The sequence below is a fragment of the Thermobia domestica genome, chromosome 4, assembly GCF_964235325.1.
Source record: "Thermobia domestica chromosome 4, izTheDome1.hap1.1, whole genome shotgun sequence".
Lineage (NCBI taxonomy): Eukaryota > Metazoa > Arthropoda > Insecta > Zygentoma > Lepismatidae > Thermobia > Thermobia domestica.
In genome coordinates, this window is record NC_137457.1 from 328,776,934 (window position 1) to 328,792,251 (window position 15,318).

General features: G+C 37.4%; 1 protein-coding gene across 5 annotated transcripts in view; it reads left to right on the top strand.

Annotated features, from left to right (window-relative positions):
• The window catches only part of na (sodium leak channel non-selective protein na), a 151,033-nt gene that overhangs the window by 101,551 nt on the left and 34,164 nt on the right, over nucleotides 1-15,318 (top strand). For all 5 annotated transcript variants that reach the window (XM_081756863.1, XM_081756858.1, XM_081756860.1 and 2 more), the window contains 3 exons: nucleotides 169-386; nucleotides 6,837-7,060; nucleotides 13,685-13,821. In XM_081756863.1, coding sequence (XP_081612989.1) covers nucleotides 169-386; nucleotides 6,837-7,060; nucleotides 13,685-13,821 — 579 coding nt within the window. The remainder of the gene's footprint in view (nucleotides 1-168; nucleotides 387-6,836; nucleotides 7,061-13,684; nucleotides 13,822-15,318) is intronic.

Sequence of the window (15,318 nt, forward strand, 5' to 3'; positions counted from 1 at the left end):
GTGTATCTGGTCTGAGGACGGACTGAGTAGTGATTAGCGTATCAGCACGGTAAGCCGGAAAACCGGATTTGATTCTTTGCCCTGCGAAATTTTCTTGCTGTTTAAATTCTACCATGAGAGCAGTATATGTCACGTAAAATGTTTTCATTTTCTTCTTCGTTATTTCAGAATGATCTGTCGTATTCATTTGGCTTTATGGTGGTTATACTGCGGTTCTTTACAATCACTGGGAAACACGCAACTCTAAAGATGTTGATGCTTACAGTTGGAGTATCAGTTTATAAAAGTTTCTTCATTATTTTTGGAATGTTTTTGTTGGTGTTTTTCTATGCCTTAGCTGGTACTTTGCTCTTTGGAACCGTCAAATATGGAGAAGCGATTGGAAGGTAAGATTACGAACATAACATTAAATTTATTGCAATACAAATTAGATTATACAGTGAATACATTGTTTAGTCTCGCTCTTTCTTATGTTCAACAGGCGACACACGATAATTTGGAGTTAAGTAACTGATACTAGGGCGTAAAGGGAATGTGGAATTCTACGTTAGAGTCTATAACCGGAAAACAGTTAGATCATCTTTGTTACGCTAAAACAATCTATGAAGTACAGGCGGTGAAATGAGATTTGAGTTTAGTGTCTCTTTCAGCAGCGAGGCTATAGCTTAACGTGGGATCCGAAGTACATGGGCTCCCGCCGGGAATAGAACACGAGTCTCCCACGCCACAGGCGCGTACGCTAATCCATAGTCTTGAGGGAGCTTAATTTATGAAATATAGGCCAATATAACTTTTGTGTAACTTCTGATGAGACGGCAAAATCATTCTTCGTAATTCTGGATATGGTACACAAATTCATCAGAAGACATAAAGGTCATATTTCCTGGTCGTTGAGGATCAAACTGGATATATATTAAACTGAATAGAAAGAAGCAACAGAAGCTTAAGAGAAACATAGTTGATAGTTATAGATGGAAAAAATTAAATGAAATCTTTGAGCTTTACGTCCCACACTTATGCCGGCTAGGCTAAAGAAGACAGTGATGATGAGAAATGAATAAAATGGTGGAATGAAGAAGGTGGGAGAAAACGGGAGAACCCCGAAGAAACCCACGCACACGATGTGTATCCACCACAAAGTTCACTTGGCGCGATCTGGGATCGAACCAGGAACCCCAAGCCCCGGAGGTGAACGCTCTACCACTAAGCCACCGTGGCCCCCTAGTTATATAGATGGATTATCACACTGAAAACACTCTTAGTAGGCTGTAAGTCTGAGCTGAAGTTTTTTAGTCAAATTCTTATGCATGAGAAATTCAATTTAAAGAGCTATTTTAAAATATCTGCGTCTAAAGAATAATCAGTTTAGAATCGTGGTTACACCACACTCTTCAAAATTAATTTTGCAATATTAGATCTAACCCGTTCAAACCGATCCCATCTGTAATAAGATATTTATAAATGTCAAGTATGAGAATGAGTTACTTGAATTCAGATTTACGAGTAAACATCAGAATGAGAATAAGTTACTTGTATGCAGATTTTAGAGTATATATCAGGTATGAGAATCAGTTACTTGAATACAGATTTACGAGTAGATATCAGGTATGAGAATAAGTTACTTGTATACAAATTTTAGAGTATATATCAGGTATGAGAATGAGTTACTTGAATGCAGATTTACGAGTAGATATCAGGTATGAGAATGAGTTACTTGAATGCAGATTTACGAGTAGATATCAGGTATGAGAATAAGTTACTTGTATACAAATTTTAGAGTATATATCAGGTATGAGAATGAGTTACTTGAATGCAGATTTACGAGTAGATATCAGGTATAAGAATGAGTTACTTGAATGCAGATTTACGAGTAGATATCAGGTATGAGAATAAGTTACTTGTATACAAATTTTAGAGTATATATCAGGTATGAGAATGAGTTACTTGAATGCAGATTTACGAGTAGATATCAGGTATAAGAATGAGTTACTTGAATGCAGATTTACGAGTAGATATCAGGTATGAGAATAAGTTACTTGTATGCAGATTTTAGATTAGATATCAGGTATAAGAATGAGTTACTTGAATACAGATTTACGAGTAGATATCAGGTATGAGAATAAGTTACTTGTATACAAATTTTAGAGTATATATCAGGTATGAGAATGAGTTACTTGAATGCGGACTTACGAGTATATATCAGGTATGAGAATGAGTTACTTGAATGCAGATTTAGATATCTGTTGACGATAAGCTTTACCATCTGACATACCTCTACTGATATCTTCAATATTAAATTATTTTATTTTACAACAATCTATACATATTGACGTACTAATCTATATAAAAGAACGAATATTGTTACCTGTTCAGTGCGTCAAGGTTTAATAAGATAATAATATCTGTTGATGCATCACACAGTTAACAATATTCGCTCTTCTATATTTTATGTTATGTAATTACTTTTACTTTTACTGTAGTAATTACTTTACACAACAGGGTGTCTACTGGTCATGAAAGTCATGAAAGTCATGAAAAAGTCATATATTTTGCTTAGTGGTCACGAAAGCCATGAAAAAGTCCTTTATTTACCCAACTGGTCATGAAAATCTGAAATCTCAGAGTATATTTTTATACTTCACACTTTTATACCTCATACTGCATGTACTGAAACAGTTGTATCAGGTCAGTAATTGTGAGAATTTCCCCCACAAGTTAGTGCTGGCTAACTGCTACTTTACTGTCTTCCTAGCTGCTCCCCATTTCATCTTCTAGTCTCTGTAATATAGTAACAACTTTTTACTATCCAACTTTCTGATCTGCTATTTCTTTACTTCTAAGAAATGTAAATTGTGTATTTTTGGGCCTTTAGACTTATGCAAATAATATTATTCGTTTGAGTTTGCAGATTTTAAATTTGATGATCTATTTTTTTAAAACGAATTTCTTTTATAATTTGTTTTGATTTTGGGCAGTTCTCTGAGTGCTTAATTTCAGACAAACTTCTGCTAGATGGATAATTATACTCAGAATTAAAACTTCAAATACAGTATAGAGTGATTCACTGGTAAGGGCAGGCCCGTATTTAGGTAAGTGCTATTCCGTGCTCGACCACAAGGAGGCAGAATTTTAGATTCTTTCTTTAAGATTCAGAATAAGTGATATTTAAGACTAGCAACCCGCATAGTTCCGATGCACCACTGATGGTAGGGGTTTATTATTACTAATGGTAAATTTTTATCGCCATAGTCATGAAAATTTGAACAAAAAAGTCATGAAAAGTCATGAAAAAGTCATGAATTTACTTTCTGGTATTCCAGTAGACACCCTGCACAAGTAATTTATGGTTGGTAATTTACTAGGTAGATTTACTCGTCCAGGTGACACTGTAGTCTAATGGTTAGAGCTTTGGACTCATGTCCACGCGGTTCGATTCCCGGCTGATGCTTCCCAATTTTCAGCGTCCACCCAGCGTCGTGAGGCAAACTGGGTCTAGAAAGCTCTTGATACGCCGGTTATTGACAGGGCGACGTAGCGCGCTGACTACGTGCTCGTTGTTACGTTGGACGTAGTTCAGACAGTCGCTTTACAGATGGCGCTGGAGCGGCTCAGGCCCTCAAAATGGACTGTTACGCCAAGTGGCTTTGGTCCACATTGGTTTCAGTTTGCTTTATATTTGTAGTTTAGAATTTATTCATTATTTGTTTTCCATTTCTGGGAGAAAGTTTTTAAGTGTTTAATTTTTTTTTAAAATTTACAGCTAAATTGTAATTTAATTAACAGGTAATTTATTTTGGCTGTATCAATCCAATTGTAAGTTAGATGGGCGCAGTAAAAGAAAAAAAAAATTGTTATTCATAAATGAATATATTTGTATGTAAAGTCAGCGACAAAAGTTTTTTTTTCTGTTTAATAAAATTAGTTTCCTAAATAACTTCAGAAAATTTGAGTAAATTAAAAAAAAATGTAATCTTCAGTATGTTCCAGCCTTACAACTTGGTGAAACTGTGTACGTTCCGCCGTTATTCCCAAAATAAATTTTACTAAATGCAAAGAACTTTTGTTCCTGACTATACCTATATAATTTAGAAGAATAGCGTGTTGACAATTTTGTAATCTCTTGTAGTCTCTCAGCATTTAAGTAATGTAAAGTGCTATTATGTACGTATTTGCACTAGGTTCTCAAACTTTTCCACTGGCGTACCACCAACAGCGGCTCGCGTACCACTAATGAAACGTGTACCACAGGTTGAGAAACCCTGTACTAGCCTAGATATGCAACGTTGATTTAATTTTTGACAGAGTCGGCACAAACAGTAGATTCTGGACGATAGTTACGACCAAACCCTCATGGATTGCGAGTAAACCCAGCGTGGAAGAAATACAAGATCAGATGTGTGTAGAAGTCAACCCTAGATCCTAAGCATACTAAATAGAATCCTTAGTACACACAGATGTTGTTGGTAACCTAATGTAGTCTAGAAGTGCTACTCCATCTGGTTGCAAATAACTTCAGTCAAGGCCGATAGACACGCACTATAACATAAATAAACCGGTAATATAATCGTCCATTCAGTTTGTACATGAAAACAACAATAATGTTGATTTACAGGGTTACCTCTAAATTTAGGGGCAATATCTCCACCAAACAAACCTAAAGATTTGTTAAAAAAATATAAAATATATGGTGCGTTCAATGAGTCCCGAGAATACCTCGAAACAAAATACTTTGCAATTCGAGAAAAATTTAATACTACTATATTTTTCTACATGTATCCTTTCCCGCATCACACACTCGCGAGACCGGTCGTAGACGCTTTTTAACACCCTAGAAAAGTCATCCACTGATATGCCTTAGAAATTCATCCATTGGGATGCCCAGGAAATTCATCCACTGGAATGCCCTAGGAAAGCCATCTAATGGAATGCCCTAGGAAAGTCATCTACTGGAATGTCCTAGGAAAGCCATCTACTGAAATGTTCTAGGAAAGTTATCCATTGGAATGTCCTGGGAAAGCCATCTACTGGAATGCTGTAGGACAGACATCCAATGGAATGCCCTAGGAAAGTCATCTACTGGAATATCCTGGGAAAGCTATCTACTGAAATGCTCTAGGAAAGCCATCCAATGGAATTCCCTAAGAAAGTCATCTACTAGAATGCTGTTCACCACACCACCGCCGTCACATTCGTGTTTTTCTGTTCGTTGTCAGTGTTGAGAGAATGGAGCAACGTACTGCAATCAACCTATAGTAAATGCTGTAAAACCGCGTCTGAAACGTACAGAATGACGCAGAACGCGTATGGATATCATTATCTTCGTAGAACCAAAATGCGCCAACCTACACCAGTTTTCTTGTGCTTCAGTTTTGCCCAAAAGAAAACTCAGAACCCTTGAACACCCTCGTATTCACCTGATTTGGCCCCAGTGTACTAAATGCTTTATCCTAAGCTCAAATCTGCCTCCAAAAGAGACATTTTGAGGATGTTGCATCAATTCAGGTGAAGGTGATGCTGAACAGCATTCCATTGGATGAGTTTTCTAGGGCGTTGCAGAGCTTTAGACCGGTCCCGCGAGTGTGACGCGGAAAGAAGGGATGTATGTAGGAAATTAACTTGTTATATATTTATATTATCACGTTATATATATTGCATCGTTAACTATTTTATGTCGAGTCATCCCGGAATTTATTGAAAACACTCTGTAGATAGCAATAGAGCGCTGGAGTACTAGAGTTAGATGTTAAGCTTCCAACCCTCGTAAAGGGAGATGGATTATTGTTCGTTGGTAGAACATTTTACTCAACAAGGCTTGTAAATTTAATAATAATAATAATAATAATAATAATAATAATAATAATGATAAGAAGAATAGCAGCTAGAATTAAGTTAATGTAAAAGATTTCTGAGTAAAGGAACTGAGAGGTAAAGAATCTTTATACATCTGTCTTATGGCTAATGAGAGTTCAACTTCCCATCTTCGGCGATTCTGCCTCTTTTGGCCATTCGACGAATTGTCCCCTTTTCTATTTTCAAAGAGTTTTTATTAATTTCTGCTTCCTGGTCTCGTGGTCAACGCTCCTTGAACTCATGAACCTGAACTCGCCGCATGTATCAGGCCTTAACGTCAGTACAAATGAGGATCCCAAATGAGGTTAAAATTGATTGGTAAAGGATTATCTGCTGCTTAAATGTCACTTATTAACAGAAATAATACGTGCGAAGCTTTGAGGAAGCGTAATTTTGTGAATACAGCTGTGTTTTGTCGAAGCAGGAAGAAACTAGTTAACGGTGTAACGTTTTGCAGTTGACAAACGTCCGTGGAGAAATCTAGGTATCCAATCAGGATTCCACCAACACGAACAACTTCAAATGTCCAGCAATAAAGGTTTCTCAGGATTCCTTCCCGTGGTTCGAATCAGGCCTAGGATCTAGACTGGGCTAAAGGAGGCATCCATTCACAATAAGGAATGCACACAAAGTTGTTAACATGTTCTGCCATATTATTGCAGTAATAAAGTATATAGATTACCTTGTGAAAAAGTAAGATTTGATATACTGCAACCATTCGTTGATGATGCAACTCTCACTTCTCGTACATGTGCATAAGAGTCTTTTAGTATGCATTGTATAAATTTGTGGCCTTAATTTCGTCTACTTACAATGGATTATAAATGTCAAGGTTTTTTTTTTCTACACATACAAAAAGTTAATTAGTAATTAAAAGTATAGGTGAACAAATTATGATCATACTTCAGATATATCGTTGCAATTTAGTCTGCACCTTCTTTCAGTCTTTCACTCAAGTAAACTCATCCGAACATATTCTTTTTTAGGCGAGCTAATTTTGAATCCCCTGTCACTGGAGTGGCGATGCTGTTTCGGATAGTAACTGGCGAAGACTGGAACAAAATAATGCATGATTGTATGGTTCAGCCACCATTTTGTACGCCGGCGGATAATTATTGGGAAACAGACTGTGGCAATTTTACAGCGTCTTTAATTTATTTCTGCTCTTTTTACGTCATCATAACGTATATTGTTCTTAATTTATTAGTAGGTAAGTTTGTTTTATACTAAAAATTTATATTGTACTAAAATGTAAGCTATGGGATTCTTAAGGAAGAAAAGTAACATATATTTTGTTAGTCTATGGTGCCATGGTACTTGTCCAGAAGTACATATTATCATATCTCGTTCGAGTTTGGCACTTACAGGGTTTGTTCGTAAAGTAATGACACTGGCCGCTGCGCAGCGCGCTCCCGGGGGGGGGGGGGAGTTTGTAGATTGAGGTCTCAGCTAAATAACTCACCGGAAGGCAGTCGCGTCCGAGCTCTGACGTAGTGAGGCTCATACGTCGCGCAAAAGCTGTTTGTAAGGTTTTATCGCGGCAGAAAACGTGAAAGATTGAGTGTTCGCGTGAGTAGCAATATGCGATTAAATTTTGCTTTCATCTCGGCAAAACCACTTCCAAAACGCTTGCCTTGGTCAAGGAGGCTTACAAAAACGACGCCCTGTCAAGGACCTAGGTTTTTCGGTTGTTCACTGAGTTCAAGAACGGACGGGAGACCGTTGAAGATATGGAACGATCTGGACCAGTGTGACCATCCAGCAAAAATATTTCGTACTAACCTATTCAGAAAAAAAGTACTAGATCTGGGGAAAATGTACTACAATTTTATCTCCTCCCGTTTCACTCTATTTATGACATTTTAGAATATTAATATCTTATTAGAAGGTTTTCGGCAGCTCCCCCTCCAGTGTGGATGAGGGAGGGACCCCCACATTCTTGAAAGAACCCCTAACTTTTAATTTTTTACAGTCAAAATTCGATACAAATCGTCCAAACCATTTACACCCTCTGAATTTTGACTTTACATTCCCAGACTAAAAATCATGGCGGATTTCCTCCTTAATTGTCGTATTAGAACTCACTTTAAAACCACTAAAGTAACACAAGTATGACAAATATGGAGGATGTCGGGAGAAAACAAGAAATATCATAAAATGAGCTGATTGAGAAAAATTGAGTTTTAATTCCTTAATAGCCTCCTGTTTAAACGGATCACCAAATATGTAGTATTGTCTACTGTGGTCATTTATTAATTGGAAGAGGCGACCGGACGGCACCAATGCTCCACATCCGCCCTTGTAAATATCATTGTCGAAAAAAACAGGCAGAAAAGAAGTTACCAGCAACATTGAAATTTTCGTACATTGCCAAATTTTCATGAGATTTGTTTTTCTCTCCCAAATGTATTTATGAGAAAAGAAGAGGAAGAGAAAGGTACTAGATTTGTTGGTGAACGTACTAGAACACTAAAATATTGTAAAAGGTACTAGATCTACTACGAAAGTACTAGCGGTGGTCACACTGATCTGGACGCCCTTCAATGAGTAGTTTGGACAAAAATCTGGACTCCGACCGTCATTTGAGTGTAAGATTAATCGCCGAAGACCTCAACATGTACAAAACTACAGCCCACACCGCCTTCGTTATGACCGCCTACTGGGTCTGGATACGGGTTGTAACCTTGCCGCAGCCTCCGTACAGCCCCGATGTAGATACACCAGACTTTTTATGTTCCCAAAGCTCAAGAGAAGTCTGAAAGGTCACCGTTTCAACGATGTTGCCGCCATCCAAGGGCAGTCACAGAGTCTCTAAAAGAGGTTACTGCAGCTGACTTCCATGCAGCCTTCGCAACATGGGAATCGCATTGGCAGCGGTGTGTCGACGCCCAAGGAGGCTGTTTTGAAGAATTTTAACGATATGTACCGATCGGATCGATAAATTCTTTTAGTAACATTGATTGAGTGGCTGTTCTGGGAAGCGGACTGGGTAACGTAGTGGTTAACGCATCGGCATTGTATGCCGGAGGTACCGGATTTGAGTCCCGCTCCAGTCAGTCATTTTTTCACTCTTTGTGCGTTATTGAATTCACATCCATAGAGGATATGGTGTGTTTAAAAAAAACGGTTGTTTCCTCTTTCATTAATATCTATATAATATTACACTCGTTAACTTGACTTGGCTATCTTTATTACCTTGGCGCGTATCTATGTTCACCTTATTTTTGAACAAACAAAAAATTTCCATAAGCTGTATATTATTTTGAAATATAGAAACTATGTGGGACATTTGTCTTAACTAAATAATATGACTAACCTTACAGTGTCGCGTATTTATTCGAGTAAGAATATTTTCGAAAGCCCCTGCTGCTTTTATCCCCAGTCGCTCCAAGCACTAAAATCGATGAATACACTATATTCACATGTTTATGGATCCTTAATTAATGTTAAATAAAATGGAAATTGTGATATGTTGACCAACATATATTCCTATTACTAGTGTCCCCGTGTGGCGTACTCGCTCTCTCGCCTTCGGTGCGAGCGGTCCCGGGTTCGATTCCCGGTGGGGGCACTCGGCTGTAACATGCTTGGCTTCTAGTGAATTCTATAAATTCAACGGAGGCCAGCACCGGATTATTAATAGATATCGTGGGAAGTATAATACTAATTTTAAAGCAACAATTTTATTAACATGAAAAAATATTTGCTTTTTATACACGTTAAACAAGTAGTGAAAATGTAACGAAGAACAACAAGTAATATAAATATGCAATATCGAAATAGTAGTTTAAATAAGGTATCCTTTATATAATCTAAACCATAAATTTCGTGAAGACTCAAGACTAATAACAAGTTTAATAATTTTGAATGTGAGCACAAATGATCAGTTTGCATATGGCCTCGTGGCAGGTTAAATTTAGAAGGTTAATATAGACCAAAATATATATTTCCATGAGACCTTAATATGCCGGGATGATACCTAAATACTTCCTTTTCCATTTACATTTAATCTAAAAGAAATTTAAGAATTACATTTTATATATTATATCCGTGACTAGAAGTATATTATTTCATGACTATACTCCTTACCTGCGAAATCCAAAGTGAGGCAAATTCGTAACGGCCCGGCTTAGTTCCCGACCTGGTACCGAAATTGCCCACCAGATGGTAGCTCACTTCAGACATAGGCCTGTCAATTAAAGACTATCTCTCCCTCTATGTAGTTTTCATCCTTTGCGCTCTTACAAATATTCTTATACAATATACATACAAAATACATTTATTGGGACTATTACGTTACACGGCCGAAAAAGTGTGAAATGCTTTTTCAGGCCAGCCACCCTGAATGAGGTTTTCCTCATTCACACCAGACAAATGCTGGGATGGTACCTAACTTATAGGTTCCAGGCCGCTTCCTTTCTTCTCTTTCCTCGGATAGTGTGCTTGCTGAGGGACGTCATCCCTCAAACGTGACAGGCTAAATGGCCATAGATGCCGAAAGCCCAGAAATCGAAATCCTAAATCCCAATCCAAACCCTATTAAAACCTAATAACCGAAACACAGCTTGTAGTTTATACACTATTAAACCGTTATTTCACAGAATAAAACCCACATAGATCTTAACCACTTTATAACCCTATAACCAGTGTAGCCAATTGGTCCACTATCAATTTGTGGTGCATGGGGTCCTGGGTTCGATCCCAGCTCGCGCCAAGTGAGCTTTGTGGTGGGCAAACACCGTGTGCATGGGTTTTCTCGGGGTTCTCCCTTTTCCTCCCATTATCTTCATTCCACCATTTAATTCATGTCTCATCGTCATCGTCTCATATAGCCTAGCCGGCATAACCGTGGGACGTAAAACTTAAATATTTCATCTCGTTTTTTGGTTCACTATCACAACCCCATGTTGAGGCCTAGAAATATATGAATTTAGTATATTCATCGTGTTCGTAATTGGAGTGATTGAAGATAAAAGCAGCAGCGGCTTCCGAAAATATTTTCGCTGGAACGAACCATTGACACAGTAAGGGTAGTCATAGCATTGATATATTACTTACTATTCTATAAATTGGGCATCTTCACATCTTGGAACTTGGTTGCATGTGTCCGCAGGATTACATAACAAACAACTATTGCAGACTATTTCCAAGAAATTCATAAACTGTCATGATTGATTAGTTCCGTTCACATTTTCAGTATTTAGTAATGTTGCATTGTTCTTATTAGGTTAGGAGTTGGTAAGCGCACTAAAGGACTTTTTTTTTTTTTTTTTTTTTTTTGCATAATTTTCACTCGAAAAGAAAACAATTACAGAAGCATTATATCTTGCAGCACACGCTCATATGAACACATCCCACAACGAAACTTTTGTTTCTTTACAGAGAGCTTCCCTCCTCATTCCCTTGGCGCCTCTCTCTTTGTATGTGTTATTCCGAAGCATTTATTGTTATTCATAAGCAGCATTATCTTAACATTATCTAGGATTTTCCTTTCACCGCAACGGGTATTCAGTTCGTGATGAGTCCAAGACCTGTTCATAATGGTGTAATCGCCCTGAGTTCGAGTCACTGTTCGGGCAGACATTTATTTGTAACCACCCGGAGTTCTGGTCGCTGTTCGTGGTTCGTGGTCCTACCAATAAGTATTTTCCTGAGACTGGAACTTACCTGGACAGGACGATGAAGGACCTCTCCAAGAAGAGTTACAAACTGTTCCCAAATCGCTCATCGGTCTCAATAATGAGATGAGCATTAGGCGCCGAGAGGTTCGGGTGTCTCGTCTCGAAAACCTCACGGACGATCAGACGGTCATCCAGACCATAACGCACACAAACATCACCCATACAAGCAACGAAAACACACTGGATTAAATGACACTATACTTATTTATTAGAACACTATCATAAATATAAAAAAAATAAAATAGCGAAGAGGAATGAACACAACACTGAACACTGAATATGTAAAATAATTTTCGTCACTGAAATCACACTTTGACTTTTCAGTGCGCGATAGCCCTTTAAATGTGTAAGATTATAATTCGGATTTCACTTTAAATGCTCCTCTCACACCATTGACACACTTGGGGAGTTAGCACTTGGGAAAAGTTGTCTGGATCGTCCCACGATGAATCCAGTGGCTGCGCTAACAATCTCGCAGCGTAAAGATGAATCTTCAGCAAATTAAACAAGAAATTCTCCAAAGTAGAATGCTGATGTTGGAGGGCGCGTGTATAACATTTTAAACGCAAAAGGTCTGCGGACCTGGGACTTCACTAGTTGGGGCTAGCCGTAAGAAAACGTCCTTCACCGGCTAAATAGCTTGTGCCCCTTAACAAAAAGTCAGACTTGAAGCTCGACGCGAGATGCGTGGTTACGGCTTCCAGACCTGGAGTCAAACTCTCTGAGCATCAAAACTCAAGGTACGGGTTGCAATGATCAACTAAAAGTGTTGGCAGTTCATTTCAAAAATCACTCAGTTAACTCACCTGTATGCACATACAAACAGAATATAGAAAACAATTTATGTTAATTTTAGTCAACTGCCCATAATGCACTAGACACGACAATAACTTTGGCGTGAGAAAGTACAGATAACGAGTACGAAACAACGCAGTTGGTGCCACTTCGGTTGCTGAACATCTGGTCAGCCCGTATTTCTCTAATCTATTATAATGTTTCCATAAGCGATTAAAGAAAGCACTTAATTCAGTTCCCAATAACTATAGAATACATACTGTGTATATAATGAGTCAGGGAGAAACACTGAAATGGTTCGTCACTAACTGAAATGTTCTCATTAAAAGCAATGTTTTAAATATATATATGAGAAAACGATGAGAGACTTCTTTGTCCAATTGTGTGGGAAAGAAGCAATTCCCACCGAAGAAAGAACTTATATGCGTTGCAGAATAAAGTATAAATCGAAAATAATGATCACTGTCTTTACGAAATATACAGTGTGTCCGCAAAAGATCCTTCTATAACCTGGTAGCGGTTATAATGGCACATATATCAAGAACGCTAATTATAAGCTAAATGTACATTTATAATCAATCTATTTACTGTATACTGCGTAGAGTCACCAAATGAGCTGAGGATAATTTAAATTTGTATATCCTCTCCGTAAAGGACACCTCATTTATGGACAAATGATCATGTCTCATTAAGTCTGTTATTCAGAGGTCCCATTGTGTATGTACTTTTACAGGGTGTCTATCGGTCACGAATGTTACGAAAAAGTCACGAAATCAGAAAACGGTCATGAAAGTCACGAAATTTAGCTTTTGGGTCACGATTTTTTTTTTAACTGTACAATTGTACGTACAGATTGGAAAATGTTCTATAAAACGTCAAAATTCACCACCAAAGATGTCTATGGTCGGGTTTAGACGCTACCAAATCGCAAGCAAGGTAAGTTTCTATCGCATGGATGAAAATTCGGCCTAATTCGCACCGAAATTCGCTCTTGAAAATGTTAAGAAATTTTATGATTTGGTAAAGAAAAGGTCACGAAAAAGTCACGAAATTTCATTTTGGAATTTTAGTAGACACCCTGTTTTATTTTTACTGTGATTATTTAATCTTATTACTTCAAACCCATTTTCTTTTACTGTTTCATTTGTTTTAATTTTTTATCTTGATGATAGGGGTTAGATGTTGTAACACCTTTGCTGAATCTCGCCCACTTAAATAAAAATGTGCGAATTTGGATTTGGAATGTATTGTTTATAGTTTGTTTCGTATGAAAGTGCATCAGAAATACAAATTATGTGTAGAAATGGTAGTATGAAGTAGTAATGTATGTCTAAGAAAAAAATGTCTGTTCTTTGTAGCTATCATCATGGAAAATTTCTCATTATTCTATTCGAATGAAGAGGATGCCTTACTCTCGTATGCAGACATAAGAAACTTCCAGAATACATGGAACGTTGTGGATAGTCATCAGCGTGGTGTGATACCTGTCAAAAGGGTGAGTTACTTTCTGAAAATGTTAATTGAATTTGGATATCCGATACAATAAGTAAGCAGTTAATAAAAGTGAGGAACTGTATCTCTGAAATGTAAAATTAAATATCCAACATTTATTTGTTTTCGTTTTTAGTGAAAAATGGTAAATGAAAACGAACATGGGTGTAGCCATCTATGGGGAGACATTTCAGATCAGTCTACCTATAAAATCGACACATTCTTCTTTCACAACTAATTAGTGGATCTGAATGTTCAGAATTGCCAATAAGGACTGTTAAATGTAGTACGAATGTTCAGTATTAACTATAATGACACTTTGAGATCAAACACTACATTATACAGTTGAACCCTATATTATACAGGTGAACGAGATGTGTGGTTAGAGCAGCGTTTCCCAACCTTTTGTAACTTGCGGTACACTACGGGTGTTACTTGGATTCTCGCGGCACACTTATAGGTATCATCATTTGTAAATATAAAACACAGTGGCATTTTTCTGTGATTATTGATCTCCTTCTCACAGAGAAGAAAGCTTAATCATTGATTTCCCCCCGTGGTAAATCATTATGCTTATTTTTCATTCTAATTTTAAAACAGAAAACATTTTCAATGAAATATTGGACTCAGGTTTTTAAAAATACGTTTTCTTTTTAAAAACTGTATCCAACTTTTTACTAAGAAGGAAGATCACTAAATAGCGAACGAACAAACAAATCTCTTTTACTTTTAAAACACAAATAGGTAATTTGTCGAAAGGATTGCATAATATTTTTAATTTTCAAGTTACGAAATAGTCTGCAACAATAAAGAAGCAATAATGGTCATAACAATGAAAACAAATACGTCTACTTTTTTCAACATTAGAAATGTACAGAACAGTAACCCGGTATGAAACTTAGAATTGTAGATTCATAGTAGAGGTTCATAGTAATGTGAAATACAAATATACATTTTTCCCTACGTTTTGAAATTTGATTGCTATAAAATTAATAATTTTATTTCGATTCCTCGCGGCACACCAGCGTCCCATTCACGGCACACTGGTTGGGAAACGCTGGGTTAGAGCAAGATGGAGCAACATGCCATACGTCCAATGACACTATAGCATTTCTGCATGAGATTTTTGATGACCGCTTGATTTCAACAGGTCTTTTTCCACCAAGATCACTGGGTTTGACCTCACCCGATTTTTTCCTGTTTTGTTATTTGAAGGGGAAAGTCAACGAAAATAATCCTCCTGATTTAGATACACTGAAATCGAACATCACTCAGTGCATTACTGCAATTGATATGCCTATGCTGCATCGCGTAGCACGAAACATGTGTCGTCGCATACGTCTATGCATGCTGCAGGAAGGGAGCCACCTTCAGCATCTCTTGTGATGTGCTTACATCCACCCAGATATCCTCCGAGAGAGATCACCTGAGTAACTTGTTAGCTGATTACTGTGTGTGTGTTATTTAGTACTTGTGTTAACGTTATTATTTTGCTAACAGC